General features: G+C 37.9%; 1 protein-coding gene across 4 annotated transcripts in view; it reads left to right on the forward strand.

Moving 5' to 3' along the window:
• The window catches only part of PIEZO2 (piezo type mechanosensitive ion channel component 2), a 450,920-nt gene that overhangs the window by 213,541 nt on the left and 221,588 nt on the right, over positions 1–15,791 (forward strand). For all 4 annotated transcript variants that reach the window (XM_041744387.1, XM_041744552.1, XM_041744472.1 and 1 more), the window contains exon 4: positions 9,869–9,911. In XM_041744387.1, coding sequence (XP_041600321.1) covers positions 9,869–9,911 — 43 coding nt within the window. The remainder of the gene's footprint in view (positions 1–9,868; positions 9,912–15,791) is intronic.

Raw genomic sequence — 15,791 nt, forward strand, 5'->3', positions numbered from 1 at the left:
ACCTGCCCTGCTGAAATTTCAGATACTTCATCTTTGGTTTTGAGAAGGAACTGACACCCCCAAATGGAGAGAAATTACCATCATTGATGCAATCCAGTCAAAGCATATGAAATAGCAAGCTAGTTTAAGAAAGGACAAAAGCTGTGCATCATTGACTCTGAAATGTAAAATTGTATGTTTGAGGCCTAGAAAGTAAGTATATATGAATTAAATATTGACTTATGAAGATGTGGTAACCACCTTATGAGGACCAAGGTGGCTAGACTCCTGACACCCTTGTTTTATTTTTTAAAGACAGTTCTTTTTAATTTAAGATTTTATTTATTCATGAGACAGAGAGAGAGAGAGAGAGAGGCAGAGAGAGAAGCAGGCTCCAATGCAGGGAGCCCGACGTGGGACTCAATCCCGGGTCTCCAGGATCATGCCTGGGGCCAAAGGCAGGTGCTCAACCGCTGAGCCACCCAGGGACCCCATCCTGATGCCCTCTTTAAGATGATGCTCTAACTTGTCTCCTGCTAAAACTCAGGCCTTTCTTTTAATGGGCTGCTCTAACTTGGTCTCCTGTTAAAACTCAGGCCTGTCTTCTAATGGGCTGCTTTTAATGGCAGCTGCAGAATTTTCAGCTGTGACCCACTATATTCCCAATGCTGAATACTGCCAGAGGTGAATTGCAGACTATGAATTCTGACAATTAATATTTTCTAGTGATTTTCCACTCTTAGTTGATTTCTTACAGATCTTTATTTTATTAAATTTTTCTTTCAAACCATATCAAGAATTTCCTATAAGAATGAGCAGAATGGAATCTTAAGCAAGCATCTAAGAGATTCAAGTAAGCCAGGAAATGGGCATATCATCACAGTGCAGTATGCTAAAAAGTCCAAAGTCAGATTGAAGCCATTTTCTAGGCAAATGCATCTGTTACGAGGCTGTGCAGGAAACTCCCGTTAATCTAGCTTTGGAAACAACTAAAACTATCATTACTGGAATGTCTTCTATAGTCAACTCTTATGAAAAAACAATATGGGCATCAGACATTTATTTTTAAAGTTGATTTCAGAGTATAACATGGGGCCAGTTCAGAGGCAACCCTGCATTCTAAGCTTCCACAATAAAGGTTGTTCTTCATAATGAAGTATATGGCTGATCTTTAAGTGTATCTTCTAGTATCTCTGAAATGGGTCACTTTATTTGTATAATTTCAGTGTTCTACATAACATCATTCCCTGAAGAAAATTAATCTATGTATGGATTGTGTAGTAACCGCAGTTATCAAGTGGGCAATCAACCAGGATGCTCTTTGTATATCCATTTCTTATGTTCCCCAGTCCCTGTCCTCTTTCAAGAGTGCCGTATGAACTGCCCAGCATCCCATGTGTCCTCTGCTACAGATATGGCACCTCACCTGTCTCTTGTGGTCTCAGAGTCCTCTGCCTGCTTACTCTTCTTTCCTGGCTACTAAGCAGTCAGGCTGAATCCTTTGTCTCTGTAGCTTTGACCTCTGCTCATCCTGCTGCCCTCGCTTTAGTTTAGTGGAACCTCCATACAGCTTAACCTAAGGGAGCCACACCATTCTTGCCCTGGCTCCTCTTAATCTCCTTCTTCTTCCTCCCTACCTCAATAAGGCCTGGCTTTGAAAAAGAAAAAGAGAAGGCTGCCTTCACTGCCTCCACTTCCTGACCTTCCAGTCACTCCTCTTTTGCATGATCTCTTCTGTAATTCTACTGAGACTTTCCTACACATGTTACTCATCTTCTCCAATGAATGCCCTCTTACCAAAGTGATCCTTCTACCGTATTTGAATCCCCCTTTCCTGTCCCTCATTTCACATTTATTTACCTTCTTTTTTTTTTCATAACTGGGTCATCTTTTTTGACCAGCTCTTTAAAAATTGTTAGTTTCCTCCAACTTCCATCCCTAATTATCTTGTGCCTCTAAACACTCTTGCTATAGAAGCAGCAAAAATAATTGAACATCATGGAAACCTTGATTTGAATGAGTGGAACATCCCATCAACTACAATTTCAATTAAGTTCTGTGAAGGTTCGAAGTCTCATTATCTGATCAGTTTCTTTTAAAAACCTAATATTAATGTCATATGTTATTCTACCGTGTATAAATAATGCATACAAATATTTTATAATCACTGAGTATTTAGATGATTTCTAATTCTCAGGATAGGTAATTGCCAGAGATTTTCAGACCCTAAGAATTCCTATAACTTTTCCCTGATGAGGACTGTGTACCTCAAAAGATACTGGGCCAAGGGGGTTGGTATCCCTACCTCCTGTGCATCATTTTCACACACATGCACACACACACAAAAATAAATACATACACAAACAAATATAGACACACATAGGAAAACACACACACACACACATTCTCCTGTTGCCAGTTATTTCTGAGGGTTGCAGTGGATATGGAAAGATCTGGAAGGCAAGGGAGGGCAGGTTGATGGTGGCAGTGACAGGAATCTAGCCTCCTCAGAAAAAGGCTTTCTGTGCAGAAAAGACACAACTTCCACTTCCTATTCTGTATGGATTTGTGTTTCTGAACCAGGGGGAGTAAAATGGGAAGAGAATGGAACCTAGTTTTACCATCCATAGGGCTGGCTGCTTTGTTTGGTTTCCATGGGAGACAAATGCACAGAACACTACAAACTGAATTTCACAATTCAGCTCAGTTGACCTACTTGTGAAAGTTCCTCTGAGATCCTTGAAAATAAATTTACTCTGTGTGTGTGTGTGTGTGTGTGTGTGTGTGTGTGTGTCTATGGCTATTCTAGTGGGAAGTTGGTAGAAGAAACATCACAGACTGCCAAAAATTCCAATCTTTTTTTTAAAAAAGATTTTAAGTAATCTCTATTCCCAACATGGGGCTCAAACTCACAACCTTGAGATCAAGAGTTGAATCCTCCACTGACTGAGCCAGTCAGGCGCCCCAGATCCAATCTTAAACTGGAAATTTTGTACTCAACAATTATCTTTAAAAGTCCATTATTTGATGAGGGGATTAATTATTTAGGAGTTACATTTCATTTTAGAGTACTTTGAAGATAATTTTTCAAATGAAAATCTTTCAAGGTATTGAAACCCCCTCTATTCATAGAGGAGAGTATAATGTATTTGTGAATAGACTTGAATAATTCTGAATAGGCTTGCTCTAGTCTCCACAAAGAGTGAACACTGGTAACAGATTTTGTTTCAGACTGACCAGTCAACTCCGATGACAGCATGAGCACACGTATTGTGCTCATTCAAGACCTCCTGGAGTTGAAATATTTGGATACAAAGAAACAAATGTAATATTTGTTCCCACCTCCTGGGGCAACAAACTTGTAAATTAAAAAATTGAAAAGCTAAAATGAATGATGGAATTAATTAGTAATGCAAACATTCAGGAAAGTAAAGTAAATAAATTATATTCAGGAAAATGAAATAATTAAGTATTCATGTTTTTAACCTGAAAAGCAGATGTATTTCCTGTAGACATACCACATTTGGGGTTATGAACTGTAATATATAAAGTGTTGTTATAAATCAATAGCATAAAAAACAAACCTCTAATGTGCAAATGGGCAGTGAACATGAACAAGTGATTCATAATACAAAATATTAAAATCTTAAAAACCTAGGAAAATGTTAAATTTCATTACTAATTATGAAAATATAAATTAAAATAAAACATTTTATAAAAGGTAAAATGATTCATAAACTGAATTCAATCAAGGACATGTATTTGAATAAGATTTGGGGGTAAAATTTTGATTAATACTATCAAATATACATTAATATATATTAATATAAACTATTAATATATACATAGATCATGACTTATTAATTCTACTTTTAGGAATTTATCTCAAAGAACTAATGGAACAAATGTTCAAAGAAACATATAAACATTCTATGGTTAATCCAAAAATGTAGATAGAATTTATATATTAATAAGCACTTTAATTTTTAAAAAATTATGGAGTACTATATGAGCAATAAAATGATTGCATGCTTATACTTATTTATTTTTTATTTTTTTAAGAGATTTTGCTTATTTATTCATAGACACACACAGAGAGAGAGAGAGAGAGAGAGGCAGAGACAGGCAGAGGGAGAAGCAGGCTCTATGCAGGAAGCCCGGTCTCCAGGATCACACCCCAGGCTGCAGGTGGCGCTAAACCGCTGTGCCACCGGGGCTGCGCGCATGCTTATATTTATTGACATGGAAAGAGTTACATTATATATTATCAAGTGATTATAGCAAGTTTCAGAATAGGATGACCCTTATTTTATATGTACAAGTATCAATGTGAGAGTGTGTAGGGGTGTTTATGCAAAAATAAAAGATCATAAGTATTTTCATGTTTTGTAATGGTCTATGGTTGATCCTTAAGCAACATGGGTTTGAACTGCACGGGTCTGTCCACACACAGATTTTCTTCAATAGATATGCTATAGTACTGTCAATGTACTTTCTCTTCCTTATGATTTTCTTAATAACATTTTCTTTTCTTCAGCTTAGTTTATTGTAAGAATACAGGATAGAACACATGTAACATACAAAATAGATGTTAATGTCATCGGTAAGGCTTCAGGTTAATAATAGGCAAGGTTACTGGGGACTCAAAAGTTACATGCAGATTTTCAAATGCACTGGGGTCAGTGACACTAACCCCCACAATGTTCAAGGTCAACTGTATATTATTTTACAAATAAGGAAAAATATAAAGCTGTTAATTTTGGAAAGCATTTTGTTGATCATATGTTCTATATATGCCACCATGTTGTTAGTGAGAATGGAAAATTCTGACCCTTATCATTTATGAGCAATCATCCCTAAATGATGGAAAATTAAGACCTATTATGAAAATAACTGACAAAGGGGTCAGTGAAATGAAAACCAAAGTATGAACCTGAATGACACTGACTGTACATAAAGGGGTGTGCCATCTATTTACTAATGACAGAGAAGGAGATGATGGGCATTACAAGAGTATTAGGTAGAGCTGAAAATGATGTTTTTAAAAGTATATGTCAAAAAAAAGTATATAAGTCATTTAATGTGAAACTTATTAAATAGAGGATGTTGAAGATTTTTTTTCCTTATCTCTATCTTTTATGGTTACTTTTACCCAATTAATGACAAATCTCATCTGGGAATTAGGACTCAGAAAATTTTACAGATCTTACCAGTTAATCCAAAGTGCTGCAATCATGCTCACGGGCTGAGAAAGTTGCATTACTTGGGCTCATATCATTCATTAGAGCAGCCATTTCTGTGGTTTAATAGATTTTAGCTACAATTCAACACAAGAGCATCTTAATGATGAAATTGTGAAGTGAAATGTCAGTACTGGCCCATTGAGAGGATCTGTTTTTCTCCTAGAGTTTCACATTACATTCAACATTTCATGCATGGTTAAATCTTGACTCAGAATAGATGTGAAAATCTTTTCAAGAGTTAAAAGTAATGTAAATGGAACTTCCACCAGAAAACTTAGAAGCGGTATCATTTTCTGATATTTGTGTTTGATCACCAGTTTCTGTGCCAGGTCACATATTCAGCTCCCTGGCAGCCACTGCGATATATAAAAATACTTCCATTTTTATAGGAATGTGCTGGCAAAAATCTACTACTTCTATGAATTATTAGTCCTTTTCTGCTAATTATTTTGAAAAAAAAAAAAAAGCAGAGGTGCAGGTCCAAGTTCAAGTGGCTCTCAACATCTGAGACATACTTGGTATAAAACTGTACAATTAGAAGAAAATCTTTGCCTAATTTGGCTACCAGTTTCACCACTGCGTTATGAGGTCTACAGGAAAAATCAAGTTCCTTTCTTTTTGTACCGGAAACCGAGCAACAAGTTGATTGAAAGAATGATTGGTAAAAGTAATTACAGAGGAGACATACAACATAAAGGTAGGTTTTTGCATTTTCCTTAACATTTATGAAAAATAGAAAATTACAAACTGAAAGGGACCTGTTGGCAATCCTGGAACTCAGATGTCGTGGTTTTAAGTAATAAGTAAGGTCTGGTGATTTTATACTACTGCAAAAATGTTAGAAGAAGGGGCACCTGGATGGCTCAGTGGTTGAGCATCTGCCTTTGGCTCAGGTTGTGATCCAGGGTCCTGGGATCAAGTCCTACACCGGGCGCCCGGTGGAGAGCCTGCTTCTCCCTCTGCCTGTGTCTCTGCCTCTCTCTGTGTGTCTTTTGTGAATAAATAAATAACTAAAATCTTTTTTATTAAAAAAAGAAGTAAAAATTAATTAGCCCTGTCCCATCTTCAGATTACATATTGGCATGTGGCCTTTTTCTGTGCATCTGTACAAATTGAACTTCTGCTGGTCATGCTGAGTGCTAAACAAAATTAACATAGGGAAAGTCACAGGTCCTGAATGAAAGGTGGTATAGGAAGGTGTTGATGATATAACTCCCACTAGAGGCTTTCACATGCTACTAACGTTAATAATCAGACACACAAAACTTTGTAGAATTAAAAAATTGTTTTGAATTTCTTATTATAGCCAGTTCAGGGTGAGAGATGAATGATAGTAAGGAAGAATGAAGAAAGGAAAATGTAGAAGGAAGGGAAGACAGGAAAACAGCCCCCAAAGGATGACAAGGCCATGAGTAAAGAAGTTCAGAACATTGACACTGGAGTCCCCAATCTGCTAGATTTTCCTGCCTTCTGGGCCAGGGTGGAGAGATAGTAGGACTGGGAGCCCCAGTAGAAACAGCTCATTGATGGCAGAAGGTGGTTCCCCCCCCCAAAAAAAAAGTTTCCATAACTTCTTTCTCTTATGGAAAGAACTGGAGCTTGGATCTGCAGAGATCAATAGGAAAATGGGATGAGAGAGGGAGGGAGAGACGGAAAGGGGGAGAGAGAGAATACGTAGGTAGAGTTTTGTTTGTAAAGGAGTGCTTGCTAATTGATGTTTTTGAGGAGGAAATGTCCTCCACTTCTTGGCATGGCAGTGCCCCCTTGGCATGTAGTGCTGCAGGATGCAAAGGGGCATTTTGTCACTTTGGGCACACAGGACATGAGGTATGGGTACTTGCCTGCAGATTGAATGACCTTGATTCTAGGGTGTGTTTGCAGCTTCTGGACACCGTGATGCTCCATTCCACATCTCAGTTCTGTTGTTGGATGTCGGTGCTATCAAGGGGAAGTTTTGGAAGCAAGGAATCATAATTCATTATTTCTAACTTCATCTATGATCAAAAAGGAAAAATCCCCCTAAGCTTTGTGTCCATTTCTCTAGGCTATATATTTTTCTCTTCTTTGTTGCTATCCTTTGCTTTCCCCCGAAGAATGTAACATGTTTTAGACTTCTTCGTATTATAAATATCATTTAAAAAGTGTTGAATCAAGAAGGTCTGCCAGCTACTTTTGTTTTCCCTACTTTTTTTTCCCTGTTGGACTGCTCCAGCAAAGGAGAATAATATTACCTTACCATGTAGAACATGGTTAATGGCTTTAAAAGAATTCCCCAACAACTGAATAAATGAGCTGCCAAAAATATTCTTGGTGCCAAAGGATCTGGATATGTCTGTTCCATTTATTGTGTGTTTCTCATTTCATCATGACTAAGTGCTCACAAAAGACATAAAAACCCAGACCTCTAGGGTATGTGGTGTTGGAGGGCAGAAACCATATTTTAATATATTCAGTCCCATAGCTAGCAGAATAAGATGGTTAGTAGAGTATCAACAGCAAAGATGAATGCCTGTTGTGTGTAAGATGCTCAAATTACCAATTAAATTAATATCTACCTACTAGAAGGATGTTCTTTCTCTACCTTCTCTATTGTGCTTGGTTGAGTGGCTGGGAATGTTTCTTCTAAGGAGTACAGGAAGTCGCACACCAAAAACTTTAATCTTGTTTTGCTTATATGAGTAAGTTTACTTTTCTAAGAAATGTGAAGATGGAACCTATTTCTTAATTAAAATTTCATGTTTTAAAAGCCCAATAGTGCAGTATGACAAATCATTTATTTTTATTTTACCTTGATAATAGCTTGAGTCTATGAAAAAGGGGGGTTTCTTAAAAATTTATTTAAAAAAATCAACTTAGGAATACACTGAGCAGATCTGAGGGGGCAGGAATGAAAGGTGCTTTGGATCTCACTGGAAGCAAGTCGAGAAGAATAGCATCTGAATCCCCTTACCAATCACCCTAGCCTCCCCTAGACCCTTCCCACTTGGTCTGAGCTCAGACTGTCTGTTTCTTACTTGGCAGGAGACTCTTAATCTCTCCCACTTCTCCGTTTGGGCCAGGCAGTTGCCAGCCGTCTTTATGTGGTTTCTGACTCAGGCTATGTTATGTTTTGCCAGTGTCTTAATTGCTAGTATCTCTAGGGCAGGATAATTGTCTTCCAAGAATTCCTGAGATAGGGATTTTGAATTGTCTTGCATGTGATTCACAGGAAAGATGACATTCATACAAGCCTACTCCCCTGGACCGGGAGCCATGGGGGAAATTCCTGGGCTGGTAAACTAAAATTCCATGACTTTCACTCCTACTCAGCAAAGCATATTGGAGTTCAATTGGATAAGAGTGACTTCATCCAAGGAGATAAGCCTGAATCTGCTTTAAATTTGTGTGTGTGTGCATGTGTGTGTGATCCATTTCCAAAATGTAGTCCATTATTATGTATAATACTTAAAATGCTTCATCATAACCAAGTATAAGAACTCAAAGACCATCGTGAAACACCATATTCATGCTCCCTTGGGACTAGCTCAGTCCTCAGAGGGCCCTGAGGAAAATATTGGATAATCCCCTGCCTCTCCACAAGACCTAATGCTTGGAGACACTTAGTTGTTACCTGATAGTAAAGCATTTGAGGCAGAGTTCTCAAGAAAGAAACATAGCACCATCCTACTTAACTGTGACTGTAGGAAAAGAAGCAGGGTAGATTTTTAGCTGCCTCTGGAGACTCACTGCTGAATCTACCATTTCCCATTTGCAGAAATAAATCGTACAGAAAGGTACTGATTATCTGCTGTGATTATCAACCAGTTAGTGCACAACTCACAAATATAGGGCTAGGTGGGTGTTTACTGGAATCAAAATAATTTTGCCATTGATTAATGTAAAATGTAAAACTATGGGTTAGTACAGACCCATAACTTGTATTAATGTGGAGTTTTTATTAAAGTGGTCTTTGATAAAAATTGGCACTTTTCTTTATATCAAGTACTCAGAAAATTATGATGCCTATAATTTAGGGAATAATTGTTACATGAAAAATATTATAGAAAATCTTTTTTTTTTAAACTCAGCTGTTCTTTTATAGATTTGGATATACAACTCTTCAAATCATGTCACTGGAAGCAGGATTTTTGCATTCAAGAGACTTCTGATTTAAAAGCTTAGCTTTAAAAAAAAATAAAAGCTTAGCTTTAAAAAGAAAGAAATGTTCTTCCTTATGCTTCAGCAATAGTGAGATAAAAGTCTGGAGTATAATGAGCTGGACATTTAAAGAGTCGTCTAGCTGTCCATGTGCCACAGGAAATTAAAAGCTGGATTTTAGAGAGTACAACTTACAGTATGCTTTTGCATTAATTTTGACAGGAGAATTTTACTCGTTATTCTGACACATTCAGACATTTATAGAATGATTCAGCGGCATACAGTGTAACCAGAGGAAAGTGAGGGAGAGCTTTGTCACCTTGCTCGTAATGTGGACTGTTCTCTAAACGGCCATTTGGAGACTGGAGGTGGAGAACGATGCATTTGAGGGAAAACTCATCCCTCTTAACTGTGAAGCCAAGTATTTACCAGGGTGTGCAAAAACAGGACAAAACTAACTGCATCCTTGGTGTGCATCAATTAATTATGTTCTTTCCTTCTGTTTGTAGGTTCCACGTGGGAAAAGACATTTCGGCAGATTGGCTTTGAAAGGTAAACAGGGGTTAGCGTGTTTGCATGTCTTCAATGCTAGGTTCTCACGTCCTAATTCATTCTAAGTAATTTACTGATGATAAATCAGTGGTCTCACCACCAGGACTTTCGGGACTGTGTGTCCATGAGGAAGTCATCATTTTGTCACATGAGCCTCAGTTTCCTTGTAAAGTAGTCCTTTGCGTTATAAAATCCCTGCCTGCACACAGGGTGAACATTGTCAAAGTTGTTACATCTTAGTCGCTCCAAGTTAAAAGCTGAGCTCACAGCTCTCCTGGCTGCAAACATTCCTACACCCGTGTCTCCCCAAACAGAAAACAAAGTGGACTCATCATAACATTAAACAAAGTAGAGGTAGGGTCAGTAAGGTTACAAACCCACCTGCGTTGGAGCTGAGTGGCAGCCTGTGTGACAAATCTCTCCCAGGGGCATTTAGTGTCTTGCATGGAGCTTGCCATGTTGGGACAGCTATTGGAATAGAGAAAAGTGATTTTAATTTCATTTTTACTCTCAAAGCAGATTTTGGCTGGTTCTTTTTATCATATTGAAAATGTGTTTTATATGTATTAATCACACTGAATGCTTGGAGAAATAATAAAATACTTTAAAATGCTTTTCTCCAGTAGTAAGAGAGAATAGCTCAGCAGCAGGCTGACTGTGGTGGCATTTCCTGTACCATTTTTTATTTGGTTCAAAGATTTATTTCTTTCTCTCAAAAACTCCAATTGAATCAGCACCATCGCTGTAGGTCTCACAGGAAGGCTATTTTTTTTTTTTTTTGCACGTGTGCTTTTTCTTTTTTTTTTTTTTTATTTTATTTATTTATGATAGGCACACAGTGAGAGAGAGAGAGAGGCAGAGACACAGGCAGAGGGAGAAGCAGGCTCCATGCACCGGGAGCCTGACGTGGGACTCAATCCCGGGTCTCCAGGATAGCGCCCTGGGCCAAAGGCAGACGCTAAACCGCTGCGACACCCAGGGATCCCCTCACAGGAAGGCTATTGCAGGAGGTTGCCTGCAATGAGTAGGTCTCGCAGGCCAACCTAGAATAAAGCATAAAAAAGTCACTCCTTCATTTTATGTGAAATCTTTTCCCAAAGCACCTTCTTTTGATTCTTCCTTCATATTATGATAAACATATAAAAGGGAGAGAATAACAAATGGAGTGTCATTAACCAGTTTCAGTAGGACTTTGTCACACTTCCTTTGTCTATCTTGGGGGGGTAAGGGGTTAAAATATTTTAAAGGAAATCTCAGACGTTGTGTCATTTCAATCCCTACATAGGTTGAGGACATATCTCTGAAAAGAAAAAAATGGGTGTTTTCTTCCGGAATCATGGTGCCACTGATCATGCCAAATGCAAATAACAATAAGTCCTTGGCCTCATGTAGTATCGAGTCAATATTTACATTTCCTGACCATCTCAAAAATGTCATCATGCAGAGACTGGTTTGAGTCGGCATGCTTCTGAAGCCCACACATTCCAGCTTGTCGTGACATCTCGACTAACAATTCTCTCCCAGCTTCATTTTGTTTTTCTTCATGTCATTGTTTTGTCAAGAAGCCAGATTCATTGTTTGGAGAATGTCTCACATTCTGGATTTATCTGTTTGTGGTATCATTTATCTTGTTATTCTATCCCCCTCTTTCATGCATGTTCAGTTTGTTTTCTTTCAGTCACTTGGAACAAGTCATATCTACTTTTTGTCCTTTTGACACAGGACCACCAGTCGTTTAAAGTTCTTATGTTTCTAGTACAACTGGATGCACAAGGCCATTCAGTATTCTAGACCTGGAGACAGCCATTCCTCCAAGGAGCCCTCCCTTTCTTTGTGGAGAATGGCATTTTGAAATCACAATCTAAATACTAGGGACGCCCATCATATCTGGACCACCAGTGTTTCCAGGCAGTTTCAATACATGTTAGAGCTAGAAAATACCTTTTTTATTTATTTTTATTTTTAAAGATTTATAAGTGTATTCATTTGGGAGTGAGCAGGGGTGGAGGGGCAGAGGGAGAGGGAGAAGCAGACTGAGCAAGAAGCCCAATGAAAGACTCAATCCAGGGCCCTGGGACCACTATCCAAGCCAAAGGCAGACGCTTAACCAACTGAGCCATCCAAGCACCCTGAAAATACCTTTTTAAAATAAAAGAATGACCTGAATTCATATATTATTTCCAAATCAAACATAGACTTGCAGAATTTTTAACTTCCCTGGTACTATATTTATACTCATTTTCTTTTTCACTAAAGATTTTGGTTCCTAACAAAACTTAAAACATATATATATATGTATATATAGGTACTTATATATAGAAGTATATATATGTACTAAATGAAGTATTCTTATTAGGCACCCCAGGAATATTAAATGAAGTTTTAAAGTTTGCTGTCCAGGGCTCCTAGGTGGCTCAGTTGGTTGAGTGTCTGCCTTCAGCTCAGGTCATGATCCCAGGGATCCTGGGATCGAGTCCCACATTGGGCTCCCTGCCCAGCAAGGAGCCTGCTTCTCCCTCTCTCTCTCTGCCTACTGCCCCGCCCCCCGCTTGTTCTCTCTCCCTCTCTGTCAAGTAAATAAATAGAATCTTAAAAAAATAAAATTTGCTTTCCTTCTTAATTTTATATTACATTAAGGATATATAATTAAGGACTCAAAACTTAAGTTGCTTAAGTTTTTTTTTTCTATGTGGTTGTATTCTAACTTTTATATGTAATTTAATTCATTTCAGAATCTTTTCAATTTTAATGCATTTTTAAAATTTCCTTTTATTTTTGAATATATGACATTTATATGTCTCCCAGAGCAAATTCTATGTTTTTATATGTATACAGTCTTTTCAGAGAAACATCACCCGAGCTCTGTGTCCTGTGCCCTCTTCTTTCCACAGTTACAGGTTTATTAGCTTTTGGTTTAAGCTTTTGGTGTTGATTTTCACATATGCAAGCAGATACTTGTATATAACTGTATCTTTGCCCTGTTCTTGCATGAAGAGTGGCATATTGTATACATTATTCTGTACTTAGATTTTTTTCATGAGGAGTATATTGTGGAAATCATTCCCCATCAGTGTATATAGGTATTCTTCACTCTGTTAACCTACAGTTGCCACTCCTTTAGGTAACATAAAGGATGAGATTGGTTCAATCAGGGATCTTATCTGGTATCAAGCTTTCATAATAATTTCCAGGATTTGAGTGACCAAGGGATACTGGTAATGGAGGGAGAAATCCAGAATATCTTATGTGGCTCCTCATATCCTTCTTTTTCATATTAGATATATATACTTTTTGGCTCAGAGTGATAGATGAGGTTTCTAAGGAGATTTGCGAGTCCCTCACATAGCAGGAAACATGATTTTGCAACATCTCCAGTTTTACACTTAAGAAATTTGAAAGGCTCATGTGACATTCTCCAGAGTTTTAACTCATCAATCTATGGACTGAAGATTTGTTTATCATAACATCTTAAACCATGGTGTTCCTGCTTGAAGCTTTGGATTAATGAAGACTCTCTTCCTAGAAAAAAAATTAGTTATTCTATTTACCCAATGATCTAGTTCATATGTTTACCAGAAACCTAAATCAGGTCACTCACCTTCTTCCCTCAACCCAGTATCTCCTTGGTAATCAGGGGAAAATGGATCACACTCAACTTGCTTTAACTCCTTCTTTTCCAGTACCCTACGGGCAGACATTCAGGCTATTTTTGCTCTTACAGAAAAATGTTTTGATGAATAACCCTGTGCACACTTGTGCTTTTGCCAGAGATCTTAGAGACTAGACTCCCAAGAACAATCAATGAATAAATTATATGGAATTTTGCTAATTTTGCCAAGTTTCACTCCCTAGAATTTCAACAATTTTCACTCCCAGTAGCAATGCATGAAAGTAATTATTTTCCAGAGTTTCACCAGCAGGATATGCTTTCAGACTTGAGATTTTTGCCAGTCTGATAGGTGAGAAGTAGTATCTCAGTGTCCTTTTAATTTGAATTTATCTTGCATCATTTTTCCATAGAGTAAAGAACGGGTTAAGATCTTTTCTCTCAAGTAAGTGAAGTATGTTGGGCAAGAGCTTCTTCTCAGATGGTTAAGGATTCATTGATCAACAGGACTGGACAGTTGAAACATTTTCTTCCTAGCTTGTATGCCCTTAACCTTTCCCTTACTTGAATAATCTAATGAAACAGCTGCCATGTACTAAGCACTATGTTAAATAATTTTCAGTCCATACAGTAACGTCACAGACCAGGAATTGGCAAAGGGTTACTGTAAAGGACAGATAATAAATGTTTCAGGTTTTAGGGGCCGCACAATTTCTGTTGTAACTTCTCAATTTTGCCTTTGTAGCGGGAAGAAGCCATAGACGAGGAGTATGGCTGTATTCCAATAAAACTTCATTTACAAAAACAGCCAGCTGGCCATCATTTACTGACCCCCCTCTATAGACTCTGGTTGCCATCTCACAGGTAAAGAAAACATAAGAGAAGTCAGGGCGTCTGCCCATATAGCCATGACCATTGACCAGCATTAGTACCAACCTACATTCAGTTCTAGGTTTGCCTGGTTCCAAATATGAAGATTTTTATACCAGAACACTCTAAAATCTTGATTATAGGTCTCTTTTGTTTTGTGTTGTTTTCTGTTTCCTACCCCTGTGCCTTTGGGCACATGGTCTCAAATCACGATCTTTTTGGATATTCTCATCTGAATAAAGCCAGACAGTGTAAAGTTCATATCACAATGCCTTCCTAAAATTGTTAACTTTCCAAATAGATGTGCAAATATAAATATTGTTAAAGAATATATTGTGTAATGCTTTATTTTTTGAGCTGTAATCTTGACTGGGTCATCCTCCTGATCTTTAGATGTTACCTTAAAATGTCATCTTGTATTTTCCCACATTATCCTGTGTTTTCTCACTGAAGTACAGTGAGTGTTCTCTGCATTGCACCCACATCTTAAAATATAGAACAAATATTGATCTTCAGGGTTATTGTCCATTTACAGTTGCAAAGACCGTGTCAGGTAGTGCTGTTAGATGTGGTTGTGCTTTTTTTTCTTCTGGAGTTTTAAGCTTTTCTTTCTCTTAAAGGGAATTCCAATTATATCTTAAATGAAGCTATCTGGTTCTTTAGAGCAATTGCATGGAGATATTGATCCTTTTGTCGCTATGTTCTTTGAAGTTTGTCCATCAATCTGTTTGCTAACAGATTATTTTAAAGTGACCACATCTAAAGAAAAGAAGTGACTGAGTCAGCTAAAGCTTCAAAGTCTTCTCCAAGAATAAGAAAGCAAAGGTGCCCTTTGTTGGACATTTTGTAACTGAAAGGAAGACCCAGGGATCTGTCCTACCTGTTCTCCTTGCAGGAGCACTTGCCATGAGATGGTGTTCAGCCAATTCCTTTCTGGAATCTGTGGGATTATATACAGTATCTCAGAATAAATACACATCAATACAGTTTTGTGGCTCATGAAAATATGTTATATTCCCCTTGTAGACAATCACATTGCCCCTCTGTGGGGGATAGCAGGAGTTTATTTTGGAACTTCATTATAGGGGCGTATTGTAACACAAGAAGGACATAGCTGGGTTCCTAATTCCTGGGAAATCTTATTGCTGCCTATTTTAAAATAATAATCTATTACTGATCTCTCACCCCTCTTTACTTAAAAAGCAGAAAACATTTTTATATGAATTTATTTTTTATTGGTGTTCAATTTGCCAACATATAGAATAACACCCAGTGCTCATCCCATCAAGTGCCCCCCTCAGTGCCCATCGCCCAGTCACCCCCACCCCCCGCTCACCTCCCCTTCCACCCCCCCTCGTTCGTTTCCCAGAGTTATGAGTCTCTCATGTTCTGTCTCCCTTTCT

Source organism: Vulpes lagopus, chromosome 1 (assembly GCF_018345385.1).
Source record: "Vulpes lagopus strain Blue_001 chromosome 1, ASM1834538v1, whole genome shotgun sequence".
Lineage (NCBI taxonomy): Eukaryota > Metazoa > Chordata > Mammalia > Carnivora > Canidae > Vulpes > Vulpes lagopus.